The sequence below is a fragment of the Salvelinus alpinus genome, chromosome 13, assembly GCF_045679555.1.
Source record: "Salvelinus alpinus chromosome 13, SLU_Salpinus.1, whole genome shotgun sequence".
In the NCBI taxonomy this organism is placed as follows: domain Eukaryota; kingdom Metazoa; phylum Chordata; class Actinopteri; order Salmoniformes; family Salmonidae; genus Salvelinus; species Salvelinus alpinus.
Genome location: NC_092098.1, coordinates 51,901,127 through 51,916,273, shown reverse-complemented (window position 1 = coordinate 51,916,273; position 15,147 = coordinate 51,901,127). Strand labels below are relative to the sequence as shown.

At 41.0% G+C, this 15,147-nt stretch overlaps 1 protein-coding gene across 1 annotated transcript; it reads left to right on the top strand.

Moving 5' to 3' along the window:
• Positions 1-525: 525 nt before the first annotated feature.
• Positions 526-11,129, top strand: LOC139537891 (pterin-4-alpha-carbinolamine dehydratase 2-like). Its single transcript, XM_071339775.1, has 4 exons — positions 526-842; positions 2,305-2,436; positions 10,014-10,094; positions 10,963-11,129. The coding sequence occupies exons 1-4, from the start codon at positions 744-746 to the stop codon at positions 11,056-11,058; spliced, it is 408 nt and encodes a 135-aa protein (XP_071195876.1). The 5' UTR covers positions 526-743; the 3' UTR covers positions 11,059-11,129.
• Positions 11,130-15,147: the final 4,018 nt, after the last annotated feature.

Here is a 15,147-nt window from a genome sequence, read left to right as displayed (position 1 = left end):
TGTCACTGAAAAATGTTGGCTGCAACTATGATAAAGCCGGTTAAAACAGTGTACACAGTAGCTGTATATTTATCATTTGTGAAATGATTTTGATGTTTCTAGAACCATATTCCAATTGTGAATCGATTCTGAGTATTTTGCTATTTGAGTATTCTGAGTATTTGGCTGCAAAAACCCAGTCTACCTCTGAAAATAACATATAAGGTCCTTGGACGTTAAGGAGTAACGGTAGACTCCTTAAGAGTACTTCTTGGGCTAGCTTTAACCAGGTTATACATGTGAAGGTAGGGGCACAGTGTTAGCGACACATTACAATACATATCAAGATGTGCAGAGGAATCCTGCCTACATTATGACTTAAAATAACCTGGAATTTGAAGACGACTTGACCATTAGAGTTTATTTTATATTTAAATCAGGCAACTTCACAGGCAGCCACCCTTTTAAATGGTCGCCACTAGTTACCACAGCCACAAAGTTCTAAACCCCGCCTATTTAAAACAAATATCTTCTTGTTGTGATTTTAAACCTTACCCTAATTTCAACCACACTGCTATCCCGTATGCCTAACCATAACCTTAAATTAAGAACAAAAAGCTACATTTTAGTTTTATAATTATTGACGATATAGCCACTTTGGTCTTTGTGGCTGTGCTATCTAGTGGAACATAAAAAATAAAATGCTAGATTGACTACTTGTGAGCGGGGACAGGGCACGAGGATATATCTGTTGACCAAATGTTATGCATAGGTTAATGTTTACTCTCAGGGCTAGCAGTGTATGGCCGTGTGCATACCAGAGACTGGGCAACGTACTACTGCCCAGATATATATCCAAAATGGTAAGTGCTGCTGGCTAAGTCGATAACATTAATACTAATTTAGTAGTCGTTGAGTACATTGCAGCAAATAGCATCGTTAGACTTGCAACGTGACAGCTGCATCTGTTCCAATATTATTTCAATGCGAACCGTGATAGCGTTTTATGTGTCATTGTGCAACCGTTTCAAAAAATTGTCAACAAAATATCTTTATCGTGGAAGAGCTAGACTATCACTATGTTTCCACAATGTAACACTTTCACCTTTGTTGCAAAATACTGTACGCCATGAATAAGGGGGAGTGGCTAAAGGCACGTCATACTTTATTTTCTCCAGCAGGTGGTGTAGTGACATTGCTAAGCGGTACATTGCTGAGTTACATTAATGGGTCTTTCTCTTGCAACCTGTTGCACTGCTAAATAGTAGTAGCTATATTTCCCATAATGTCATTGAATGTACACTGGCTGATACAAACTACTCAAAGATTAGGGAATGTACAGGGAAAAACGGTTATAACCATATCTTATACCTCTCAGCTGGTCGATGGCAGACGTATTAAACCAACCATTATCTGATCATTTTCACCAGCGGTGGAAAAAGTACCCTACTATCATACTTGAGTAAAAGTAAAGATACCTTAATAGAAAATGACTCAAGTAAAAGTCACACAGTAAAATTCTACTTGAGTAAAAGTATAAAAGTATTTGGTTTAAAATATACTTCAGTATCAAAAGTAAAACATTTCAAATTCCTTACATTAAGCAAACCAGATGGCATAATTTTCTTGTTTATTTATAATTTTTACAGAAAGCCATGGGTACACTCCAACATTCAGACATAATTTACAAACAAAGCATGTGTGTTTAGTGAGTCCTCCAGATCAGAGGCAGTAGGGATGACCAGGGATGTTCAGTTGATAAGTGTGTGAATTTGACTATTTTCCTGTCCTGCAAAGCATTCAAAATGTAACGAGTACTTTTGGGTGTCAAGGAAAATGTATGGAGTAAAAGTACCACATTTTCTTATGGATTGTAGTAAAGTAAAAGTAAGTCAAAAATATAAATTGTAAAGTACAGATACCCCCAAAAACTACTTAAGTAGTACTTTTAAAGTATTTTTACTTAAGTACTTTACACCACTGATTTTCACCTAATGAAATCGGTCAGACCAAGGTTTAGGGGTGTACTTCGTAACAGAATGCTCATATACATTTTTTAAATGTAATTTAAATTTAACCTTTATTTAACTAGGCAAGTCAGTTAAGAACAAATTCTTATTTACATTGACAGCCTACTGGAGAACCCCCACTGGCCATATATAATGTATTGTGTTGAACTGATGTGTCTGTTCATTACATTTCTATATGCAATATTGTGAACATTTTAACTTCACTGAATGCACCCGAGAGGTCACTTAAAGGGATGTCGTTTTACACATTATTCTATATTACAGCCATTGTGTTTTCTCTCTGTTGTCCCTTCAGTCTGGAGACCCCAACTGGTTGCCCCCAGCTGACAGAGAACAGCTGCTAATGGAGCTGAAGGCTACTGGCTGGGTAGAGGTAGAGGAGCGGGATGCCATCTACAAAGAGCTCCACTTCAAAACCTTTAATCAGGTGTGTGCCTGACCCTTGACCTCTAACCCCCCCCCCCCCCACACCCCATATCCTCATCCTCTTAACAATAAAGTTAACACCATCAACCTAATTCTGCCCCCCAAGCCCAGTTTTAGGTCAGTATGTTTGAAACCCCACTGCCTGACGGAACAGGGTTAATATTATTACAAATATGCCAGCTCACATCTTCTCCCCCTATCCATTGCAGCGAATGTCCCATTGCATGGAGCAGGATGTAAACCTTTTTTTTTTGTTCTGTTATTATTTCCATGATCCAATATTATTGTCACAATGTGTATGTATGTATATATATATATATATATATGGCCCTGCGTTTCCGTAGGGAAGGGTAAACTGGCAGCTACCCTTACAGCCAATGGAATAGCACTATCTCACGGTGCTATTGCAGGTGACACCCGCTGCTACACCTGGAGTCTATTCCCCCTGCCAGTAGAAGTTAATAAAAGTCATGGTTACACCTTCCATGGCATTTGTAGTAGAGGAGCTCTGTAGAGACGGTTGGAGTGCGATATCCCGCTTAGTTTGGTACAGGGTGTGTTTGTCTGTGTGTGTGTGTGTGTGTGTGTGTGTGTGTGTGTGGTGTGTGTCTCCCTCCACTAAAGGTAGTGACTTCCTAGTCCTGTTATACTGCTCTTTTGGGGGCGGTGGACTTCAGACTTGTTACATGAGGATCAGGAGAAAGACAGCTGGAATAGTTACTATCGGAAACAGACAAATTTGTGTGTATTTTGTAGCTGATTGGTTGCAGGTGCAGTGAGGAAGGGACAGGTTTTTGGACCCCCCCATTTCAATCAGTCCTGTCTGGAGTGTGTAATCCCTTAGAGAATTATTATATATATATTTTTTAAATGTAACCTTTTATTTAACTAGGCAAGTCGGTTAAGAACAAATTCTTATTTACAATGATGGCCTACAGGTGTGTGAGGTACTTTTGTGTAATAATACTCTCCTATTTCCAACCTCATACTAGATAAGTAGCCTCTGTTCTTTATTTTATTTTTTTACACCTTTGCTTGTGAGTCAGCATTTTCTCAATGAGTAAGGAGTGAATTTAAAAGTATTTTGAGCAGTGCAGATGCATGTATCTCAGTCAGCAGAGCGACCTTAAAATCCATCTGCACCCCTTCAAATAAGGACAAGACAAGAAAATGGAAATGTGAAGTTGTGTTTTCACAAGGTCCATGTTTTTACCGTTTTTGTAAATTTGTCTCTTTTTTTTTCTTCTTCCAGATGTAAAGTGCAGCATCTCAAGGCCACTTAGCGGACGTTGATCCAGTGGTTAGCTGTTTTAGCCCCTAACATATTCTGTTTTTACACTTTGCTGCGTTTGAAGTCGCAGGCTGGGCTCTGACCTCCCCCGTCTTCCTCTCTGGCTCTAAAGCCTCTCCTCTTACCTCCACATGTCACAACACATTAACATGAGGCAGACCAGAGGGGCATTTGGCAGCAATTGAGATTTTGATCAGAATTATTTCTTTCACAAACAATCAAATTGGTTAAAATGTTTCATCTGCTTCAGAAACCACTAACAATCCCACCATTCCTCCTTACAATCCCGCTTTGGAACTTTCCCTCCCTCCCCGTTCCTTGTTTGTGCCTCATGGTGAATGGGGACGAGCTTCAGTTGTTCCAATTTGACATCTCGTCCATTTTTCCTCCCTTGTTCTCCCTCCTTTCTCTTATATATTTTCACAATTTGTGTTGTTTGTTTTTCATGGCTGTTCTTTAGGGCCTTTTTTACCAGAGGGCGATGGAGATGAAGAGTGACATGCTGGCTGATTTCCATTTGCCACTTATCTCCAAGTGATGGGCTTGAAGGAAATCAGATCCCCATGAGTTTTTAATGAGTCACACATCCCTTTCCATAAAGGGATCCCTTCCACACTTGTCCTCTGGGGGGAGCTAGTATTTTACCCATCAATTCATGTGTAAAACAGAGAGGATGGACAGTGGAGCATCGTGAAGGCTGTATGCCACTCACAGTCGCCAATCAGGAATAAACAAGACAGTAGGCTTTTAGTTTTCATGTTTATTACTTTGATTACAGCAGAAAGTGGAAGTCTTGTCATAAATAATGCTGTAACCAAACCAGTAGTAATTTATCTGCAGACAGTGGGGTACAGCACATTCTTATTCGTAATAGTCAGAGAAGTAAATGTGAGTTATATTCCTTGTCAAGCCGGAGAAAAATCTAATCAGTTTGAACGTTGAAAATCCCTTTTCTGGAGCAGTGCTTGTTGATGGGCATCCAAATGGTCTCATGTGGAAATGTCTCTTGTTATATTTCTATGCTCAGATAATTATTTATACAGTATGTGCTTTTTTTTTTATAGCTATAGTCATTAATATTTAGAAATCTAAACTCCTTGATTTGATAAAAAATTTTTTAAAAAAATATTTTTTTTTAAACAGTCATCTGTTTTTCATTGAGGAGTGGGAAGCAGATGGATACACATGACAGTATTTTAATGTCTGAATTTAAGAGGCAACATAGGCAGTAGCTATATCGTTTTGTTCCATGACCTGTGACCTGGAGTTAAATCAATGACACATTCCATCAACCTCTTAACATTCTTTCATCCACCAAGGAGAAAAGTCTAAGCTTTTATCTCCGAGCCTTGATAAAAGTCCAAGCCTACATCCCAAATGGCACCCTATTCCCCATTTAGTGCACTACTATAGCACCCTATTCCCTATTTAGTGCACTACTATAGCACCCTATTCCCTGTATAGTGCACTACTATAGCACCCTATTCCCCATTTAGTGCACTACTATAGCACCCTATTCCCCATTTAGTGCACTACTTTTTCCCAGAGCTCTGGGGGAATCAGGTGCCATATGGGACTTGACCCCAGAATCTCTCTATAAAAGCTGTAACCACGCATTAAAGCCAAATGGATGTTATTTTCAAACTTACAAGGTGGCTGGTGATGATTCTCTCTCTTCAGAAGGAGCTGCTGCCAAACCGCTGAGGAATGAGAAATCTTCTCTCTTTATTTTCAGCCAATGAGACAAAGTTCAAAGTTCACAAATGTTTTTGTGTGTGTGTGTTTGTGTGTGTGTGTGTTTGTCAACAAGGCGGTGCCATTGGTAAAGGTTTAAATCACTGGCATGTCTAGGCGCTTCTATGTAATATCAGGGAGGCCTGGCCACCTGGTTGTCCCGTAGGGTTGTCTCCATAGAGATACAGCTATCTATCTCTGGCCTGGCTGGTCTAGCGGGGTAATGCCACAGCCTCCGACTGCGGCACACACGTCTACAGTGTTGGCTTAGGTTCAAATCCGGCCTACTGCCCATTGACACAACCTCGCTGTATTTCCCCACAGACAGCCTCTATCTGTTCAATAAAATCAGAAAATACCTTCAAAAATAGTTTGATTGTCTCTATGGTTGTCCTGGGTCACAGACATGAGCTGTGAGTGGAAGACATTTGCATTTCAGCTCCAGAGGATCTTATCCGTCTGACTATCTGCACAGCTCCCTCAACATCCCCCAGGTCCACTCTGTCCGAGGCTGATACATCCCCCAGTGCCACTCTGTACGAGCCTGAGATATCCCCCAGATCCACTCTGTGCGAAGCTGATCCCCCGTTTTATATTCTGAGAGGTGCCTCCCTCTCCGCCAAATCTCTCTCAAGCCTCTCCCTCTCATTAAGGGCTCTGTTTGTATTGAGTAAGTTTTCGTACAGCTAAATCTGCTTAATCTGCTCAGTGGAGTACAGCCCCCCCCCCCTGTGTGTCGTCTCAAATGAAATGGCACTTTCCCTGGGAACTGCAGGCATTCTTCCATTGATCTGATATGAGCTGCTTGTGTTGTGAAATGGCTGGAGGGGACCTGCGAGGTGTGGCGCCCAAGCGGAGGTGGTTAGATAATCGGCCTATCAGTCTTGGTAAGACAAGATGGCCATGACGTTTGCTGTCTATTGAGGAGCCAAGGATTTGTTAGTTATGGAGCGTCTGGTAACCCTGTAGTAGAAGACAATTACACGACACCTTACATAAATAGGAGTTGACGGTTTTATCAACATTTGTTCCATATGATGTTATTTGCTTTACCAATTTTTTTTTTTCATAGGGTCATGGATATGCTGCACCTTTTGTCAGTGCGATAGAATTAAGTTTATTTTCATGAAATATTCCAAGTTTGATGTTATGAACGTTAATCCCATGGGATTACTATGGATCATGTGTCCTTTGAAAGTCTTGACTACAACACAGCGTTGATGCACTACTGCACCATAGAGAGAGCCAATGTGAAGCCAATTATGAGGCAACGGAATGTATCTTCCGACCTAGAGGAGGGGAAATGTAAGGTGGTGTGGTCATCAGCACCATCATTGCGTTTGTGACCTGTCTCTCTCTGTGGTCTGTCTGTCTGTCTGTCTGTGTGTCTCTCTCTCTCTCTGTCTGTCTGTCTGTCTGTCTGTCTGTCTGTCTGTCTATGTGTGTGTGGAGTTATGAACATTTTGAAGCTAGCTTTAGTGTTGATGGGTCTTGGATGGTAATGTAATCACCAGAGAGAGAGAGAGTAGAGGAGCGGGTGGGGAGGGGGGTGAGTGGCACAATCTGCATGCACTTACTCCTGGCAGAGAGTCCAGGCGTCCCTAAGCCTTGGACCGCGAGGCGGTGGAAAACGATCTGTAAATGTCAGGCACATGTGTTTGAAGCTAGAGCTGTGTTTCAGCCCCGGCCGCAACGAGGGAAAAGCTCTCCGACGTCAAATGGTCTCATCCAGTGTTTTATGACAATCACGGCGGTAATAGCCCAAAAATGCCAGTCAAAAAGCGGTGCGTGGGGAACCAGGGCCCACTGGCCCGTCTGTTGGGTGTTTCTGATTATTTGAGATGGGGGTCTGTGCTGTGTCACGTCAAATTAGCAGACACTGACAGCTCGTATGTGGGCTGTAGTAGTGTGGCCAACGGGCCGGTGCGTTGTGTGTCCCAATGGTAGGCTTCATGATAGGTAAACACACAGTCCAGAGCGGGAGAGTCCTTGACCTCTGACCTTTTGGTGTCAGTCGGAGCTGAGGGTTGTGCCTTCTCTTGTCTGAGGGGTGTTGGGATGACCTCTGGGTGACCTTGGTTAAACCACACTGGGCTGTGTCTCTATGTTCCCTATGTAGTACGGGAACCCTATCGCTCTGGTCAATAGTAGTGCACTATACAAGGAAAAGAGTGCTCTTTGGGACGTACACTGCTTTTACTGCCTTAAGAGACCTCCCTCCTTGCCACAGAACTTACAACATACCTGTACACATATAGGCCAAATTCTATAGCCTACAAAAAGGTTGCGTATTTTTATATATAAAATATAAATGCAACAATTTCAAAGATTTTTACTGAGTTACAGTTCATATAAGGAAATCAGTCAATTGAACAATTCATTAGGACCTAATCTATGAATTTCGCTTGAATGGGCAGGGGTGCAGCCATGGGTGGGCCTTTGAGGACATAGCCAATCAGAATGAGTTTTTCCCCACAAAAGGGCTTTATTACAGACAGAAATACTCCTCAGCACCCCCCCCCAGACTATCCCGCAGGTGAAGAAGCCAGATGTGGAGGTCCTGGGCTGCCGTGGTAACACGTGGTCTGCGGTTGTGAGGCCGGTTGGACGTAATGCCAAATTCTCTAAAACAACGTTGGAGGCAGCTTATGCTAGAGAAATGAACATTCAAATCTCTGGCAACAGCTCTGGTGGACATTCCTGCAGTCAGCATGCCAATTGCACACTCCCTCAAAACTTGAGACATCTGTGGCATTGTTGTATGACAAAACTGTATATTTTAGAGTGGCCTTTTATTGTCCCCAGCACAAGGTGGACCCTTGTTAATGATCATGCTTCTTGATATGCTACACCTGTCAGGTGGATGGATTATCTTGGCAAGGAACAAATGCTCACTAACAGGGATGTAAACAAATTTGTGCACAATTTTTAGATAAATAAGCTTTTTTTCTGCATATGGAAAATGTCTGGAATTTTTTATTTCAGCTCATTAAACATGGGACCAACAATTTACATGTTGCGTTTTATATTTTTGTTCCGTGTAAATAGTCCACTGTGTGAATGTCATTGAAAGGAACACTAGACTTAGTTTAGAAATAATTAACATGATCACGGTTGACTGAACACGGTTGACTGTACCTACTGTATACTTGTCAGTCACTAGTCGGGAAAACCCGACCCTAGGCAACAGTGACTAGGCAACACAGTGACTAAGATCTGGTTTCAATGATGGACTCGTTTGGCATAAAGGAACTACAGTACGTCACTGTCTACGTCTGAGGGAGAAAACACTTCTAGAGAGTCTCCCAACAAATCATGAGGCAGACATGCCAAAACGTTGCGATTCGAAACCAACGTTTGCAGGACAATACCTTCACTGCAAAGTTTGTTGATGCAAACTAGCCACCTGTGAAATGCACTCCGTAGATAATATAAACTCCATCTTGATAGCTACTCTTTAGTATTTAATTCAAGCGGATAAGGTGGTGAAGTAGGTCGTGACGTAGTTTCTCTATGCCAAAAGAGTCCGTCATCGAAACCAGACCCTAGTCACTGTTGCCTAGTCACTGTTGCCTAGGGTTGGGTTTTGGAGACTAGTCAGTCAGTCACAGGGTGCAGATTAGTTCTGGTTAGCACAGGGAGGGAAATGTTTAGACAACACCTGACCTGGCAGCGGGCCTATTTAATAATCTCCATTATTGCCAATGAGAGTTGACAAAAAGCAGACTGACTGCAAACCTAAATTGGTGCCAAGGGGTCAAGTTGCAGGAATATGCCAATTACTTAAATTGATCAGGAGATGGTTTCCTTGATAACCAATTTGATCAAGTTCGCCGATCGTGTTACATCATGCCGGGGAGAAAAAGGAGGTCTCCAAATTGGTTACAACACACTAAAGACTAAACGTGACTTCCTCTCTCTCTGATTCTGCTTAGTCGGATGCCTCCCAAATGGCACCTTATTCCCTATATAGTGCACTACTTTAAACCAAGGCCCCTATTCCCTATATAGTGCACTACTTTTGACCAGAGCCCCATTCCCTATATAGTACAATACTTTTGACCAGAGCCCTATTCCCTATATAGTGCACTACTTTTGACCAGGGCCCATAAGAAATAGGGTGTCATTTGAGACACACCTGTCATGTCAGGAGGTGGGTGGAGCTACAGATTTGGCTGCAGAGATGGCCTGTAAACAATGGCGTTTCAGTTTATGTAATTAACTGAGGAGGAAGTATTTAGGGGCTTAATTGAGATTGCAGTGGGAAATTGCTCTAAAATGGCTCTGCCTGATTTATTCACAGTGGGAACACGGTGCGGAGCGAGGCATTGCACCCTTCTTTGTAGATTAGAAAAACCATAATCACTCCCTTTATGCCTGACTCTGATTGGAGTGCACACATGCCACCAGAAATATGAAGAAAGATGTAGAGAGAGAGAGAGAGAGAGACAGTGTGTGTGTATGCGTGTTGGTGGTGTGGGTTCTTCCTGCATTTCAGAAAGCATGATGCCAGCAGTTTACTGACTCTGTTTTCTCCTGGTTCCCTCACCTAGGCCTTTGGCTTCATGTCCCGAGTGGCTTTGCAAGCTGAGAAGATGAACCACCATCCAGAGTGGTTCAATGTTTATAACAAGGTAGTAACCCTCTGCTGTTTCCTTATTTTAAGAGTTGAACTGCTGAATACGTATTTTATATTAGCTATGGTTTGATATCCTTCACAAAATGGCATTTGCTAGAGTTGAATTTACCACGTGAAACAATTGTTAGGCTACAGGGAGGGCTTTCTTATGTTTCAGGGGCCATCGCACACAAGTCAAACTGATGAGCAGGGGGAAAGCAGTAGCTTTCAACAGTAATTCAGACATTTTCTTGGTGAAAATCTCTGTTAATAAGTGTATTTTTCCCCCTTCGTGTAGAAATAAGTCACAGTTGATATGACAAAAAACAGTGCCCCTGAAAATCTCTCAGCATTAAGCTTTAGCCACTGAGTTACTGTGTGGTGGACCGACTGCGCTGAGAAGAATTCAACATTAATCCTCTCTTTATTAAAGTGTCTACAGGTTTTTGGACCTTCACAATACTTTCCACTGTGCTCTGAAAAATAAAATAAAAAACACATGATATGACTTGGCCTAATAGCCTGATATAGATGTGTAGGTTATTTATTTAACCTTTTATTTAAACTAGGCAAGTCAGTTAAGAACAAATTCTTATTTACAATGACGGCCTACACCGGCCAAACCCTAACCAGGACGATGCTGAGCCAATTGTGCACCGCCTTATAAGACTCCCGGTCACAGCCCGGGATCGAACCAGGGTCTGTAGTGACGCCTCTAGCACTGTAATGCAGTGACTTAGACCGCTGCGCCACTGTGTAGGGTGATATGGATGTGTTGTAACTATGATCTTGTTTAGAGGAACATTTAGTTGTTTTGTTTTCATATGTCATATATTTATATATTCTTCATACTTTGTTTTTTTTCCACTCTCGCTTGTTTTCAGGTCCAGATAACACTAACTACGCATGACTGTGGAGGATTGTCCAAACGGGATATCAAGATGGCCAAGTTTATTGACAAAGTGACCTTGTCCATGTAGATGTTCTTCCTGTATATGTCACATGATTTTTTTGTACAACCTTTTATTTCAAATAAAATGTATTCATTATGTGTAGGCCTAATAATTTTTTATGAAATGCACATTCATGATGTAATTATATTTTACAGTTGGAATTAATCATTAAATAGAGCACTGCCTAGGCCAGGGGTTCTCAAAGTGGGGTCCGCGGACCACTGCAGGTCCCTGGAGGTAGTGCAGGGTTTCTGCGGCCAGCTCCAAAAATATTTGTATAGCTTTACATTTTTTGTTTAATGAATGTTACTACCAGATTAAATGACTTTTGGCCAAGGAATCCCTGTGATACATTGGTGTGTAATACAATGTACTATTGTTAATGTACATAACCCTAGGCATCATGGGCCTGGCAAGCTGGCAGGGATATTGACATCCACTGTACTCCACCAATTATAAATTTTTTGACTCAACTATTCCCCTCAAAGTATTATTATTACATTTTTCTTTACATAAATGCACTGCAATTTACGATTTAAAACTGCAAAGTTTTCTCCCTGCCTCATGGAAAAAAGTGTAGAATTGCAGGATATTCACTTTAACCCATTTAATCCCATCAGTCACAATAGTAAAAAGAATAAGTTGTATTTTACAGGCTCTAGAGAAGTTTAAAGTTGTACATTATCAACATAAGTAATATATTATGCTTTTTTTTTTTTAGGTGTCTAGTATGATTCCGATAAGTTTTTAATATGATTTCTGTATAATCACAAGCCTAAATCTCCAAGGTGCACTTTTACAGATGAATTTGGTACCAGAAATCTGTATCAATAAAAACAAATATTTATAAGTATAATGTTTAAAGGGTTTAGTTTACGTATGTGCCTTAATTTTCAATACATTTAATCCATGATGCTCATGGTACAGTGCCTTCAGAAAGCATTCATAACCCTTGACTTATTCCCCATTCTGTTGTTACAGCCTGAATTAAAAAATAAATAAAATAGATTTGTCTCATCTATTTACACACAATACCCCATAATGACAAAGTCAAATTTATTGAAAATTAATTACATAGTTAATTTACACTCCTGAGTCAATACTTGTTAGAATCACCTTTGGCAACAATTACAGCTGTGAGTCTTTCTGGGAAAGGTCTCTAAGAGCTTTGCACACTTTGATTGTACAATATTTGCAAATGATTCTCTTTTGTATTCTTCCAAATCTGTTAAGTTGGTTGTTTATCATTGATAGACAGCCGTTTTCAAGTCTTGACAAAGATTTTCAAGCCAATTTAGTTCACAATTGTAACTAGGCCACTCAGGAACATTCAATGTAGTCTTGGTAAGCAACTGCGGTTTATATTTGGCCTTTTGTTTTAGGTTATTGTAGAATAATAGTAAAGACATCAAAACTATGAAATAACACATGTGGAATCATGTAGTAGCAAAAAAAAGTGTTTAAAACAAATAAAAAAATATATTTTATATTTAAGAATCTTCAAAGTAGCCACCCTTTGCCTTGATGACAGCTTTGCACACTCTTGGTATTATCTCAACCAGTTTCATGAGGTAGTCACCTGGAATGCATTTCAATTAACAGGTGTGCCTTGTTAAAAGTTAATTTGTGGAATTTCTTTCCTTCTTCATGCGTTATGAGCCAATCAGTTGTGTTGTGACATGGTAGAGGTGGTATATAGAAGATAGCCCTATTTGGTAAAAGACCAAGTCCATATTACGGCAAGAACAGCTTAAATAAGCAAAGAGAAACGACAGTCCATCATTACTTTAAGACATGAAGGTCAGTCAATCCAGAAAATTTCAAGAACTTTGAAAGTTTCTTCAAGTGCAGTCGCAAAAACCATCAAGCACTATGATGAAACTGGCTCTCATGAGGACCGTCATAGGAAAGGAAGACCCACTGTTACTTCTGCTGCAGAGGATAAGTTCATTAGAGTTACCAGCCTCAGAAATTACAGCCCAAATAAATGCTTCACAGAGTTCAAGTAGCAGACACATCACAACATCAACTGTTCAGAGGAGACTGTGTGAATCAGGCCTTCATGGTCGAATTGCTGCCAAGAAACTGGTGGAAATCTGTCCTTTGGTCTGATGAGTCCAAATTTGAGATTTTTGGTTCCAACCGCCGTGTCTTTGTGAGACACAGAGTAGGTGAACGGATAATCTCTGCATGTGTAGTTCCCACTGTGAAGCATGGAGGAGGAGGTGGGATGGTGTGGGGGTGCTTTGCTGGTGACACTGGATTTATTTAGAATTCAAGGCACACATAACCAGCATGGCTACCACAGCACTCTGCAGCGATACGCCATCCCATCTGGTTTGCGCTTAGTGGGACTATCATTTGTTTTTCAACAGGACAATGACCCAAACACAACTCCGGGCTGTGTAAGGGCTATTTGAAACAATGTACAATTCACAAAACGTCCATTGAATTATTCAAATAATTGTGTCGCTGAGGCCGATTTTAAAAAAAGAAATATATTCATCCAATGTTTGACATGTTTTTGGATGACGTGATGACATCGTCGTTGCTTGCGCTGCTCCCTGTGCATACTGAGTGCTAGTGTGTCACGTTCTGACCTTAGTTCCTTTTTTATGTCTTTATTTTAGTTTGCTCCTCGTCAGAAGAAGAGGAAAGTCGTTACATGGTGCGCATGTGATGTTGGTTCATATAAACCAGATGCAACCTGGATATAGATGGTCCATGAATCGGTGTATGTGAACAAGGTGCAAATTACGGGGGAATCAGGGGGGGGTTTCAGCTCCCCTGAATGAGACGTTATCTCCCCTAAATGGAACAAAAGTCTAGTTTGGAGGTGGGCGTCTCTAAATAATGCTAATTTAACCATTATCCTATTTGTTTAAAATGTAGTGGTAAATAAGAAAGCTTCCAAATTAAACGAACACCCCCACCTCTCTGTCATGGTTTAAACCATTTAGTTCTATGTGGGGAGCTGTCCACTCAGTAGTTCTGAATTTCGGCCTCAGCTAAACTCCTTAACGCATAGATTTTCCTTTGTACTTCCTCATTTTTGCCAGTTGTTTTCCATGCGACCTTGATGAAAATAACCTTTGTTCCAATGCATTAGATTTATCTATTGATTTATCATTGTTTACTTTTGTCAGTCAGCTGTTTACGGCGCTCATTGCTTTGTTTTTCAGGTGCACCGTAGGGGTACTGTTGTTCTCCGTACCGTCTGTGGCCAGAAGTACTAGACCAATTATTTAGCTTTATTTTCTATCAATATTTTTTTCATTTCCTGGATCAGCTGATGATGGTCAACAATATCACTAGACAACTAGCCTACAGCTAGACACCAATATCACGAGACAACTAGCTTACAGCTAGACAACAATATCACTAGACAACTAGCCTACAGCTAGACACCAATATCACTAGACAACTAGCCTACAGCTAGACAGCAATATCACTAGACAACTAGTCTTCAGCTAAACAGCAATATCACTAGACAACTAGCCTACAGCTAGACAGCAATATCACTAGACAACTAGACACCAATATCACTAGACAACTAGCCTACAGCTAGACACCAATATCACTAGACAACTAGCCTACAGCTAGACAGCAATATCACTAGACAACTAGTCTTCAGCTAAACAGCAATATCACTAGACAACTAGCCTACAGCTAGACACCAATATCACTAGACAACTAGCCTACAGCTAGACACCAATATCACTAGACAACTAGCCTACAGCTAGACACCAATATCACTAGACAACTAGCCTACAGCTAGACAGCAATATCACTAGACAACTAGCCAACAGCTAGACAGCAATATCACTAGACAACTAGCCTACAGCTAGACACCAATATCACTAGACAACTAGCCTACAGCTAGACAGCAATATCACTAGACAACTAGCCAACAGCTAGACAGCAATATCACTAGACAACTAGCCTACAGCTAGACACCAATATCACTAGACAACTAGCCTACAGCTAGACAGCAATATCACTAGACAACTAGCCTACAGCTAGACACCAATATCACTAGACAACTAGCCTACAGCTCAACAGCATTGTTAATTGTTGTTGTTGATGTATGCAAATGTAACAGTATAGCCTCACCCC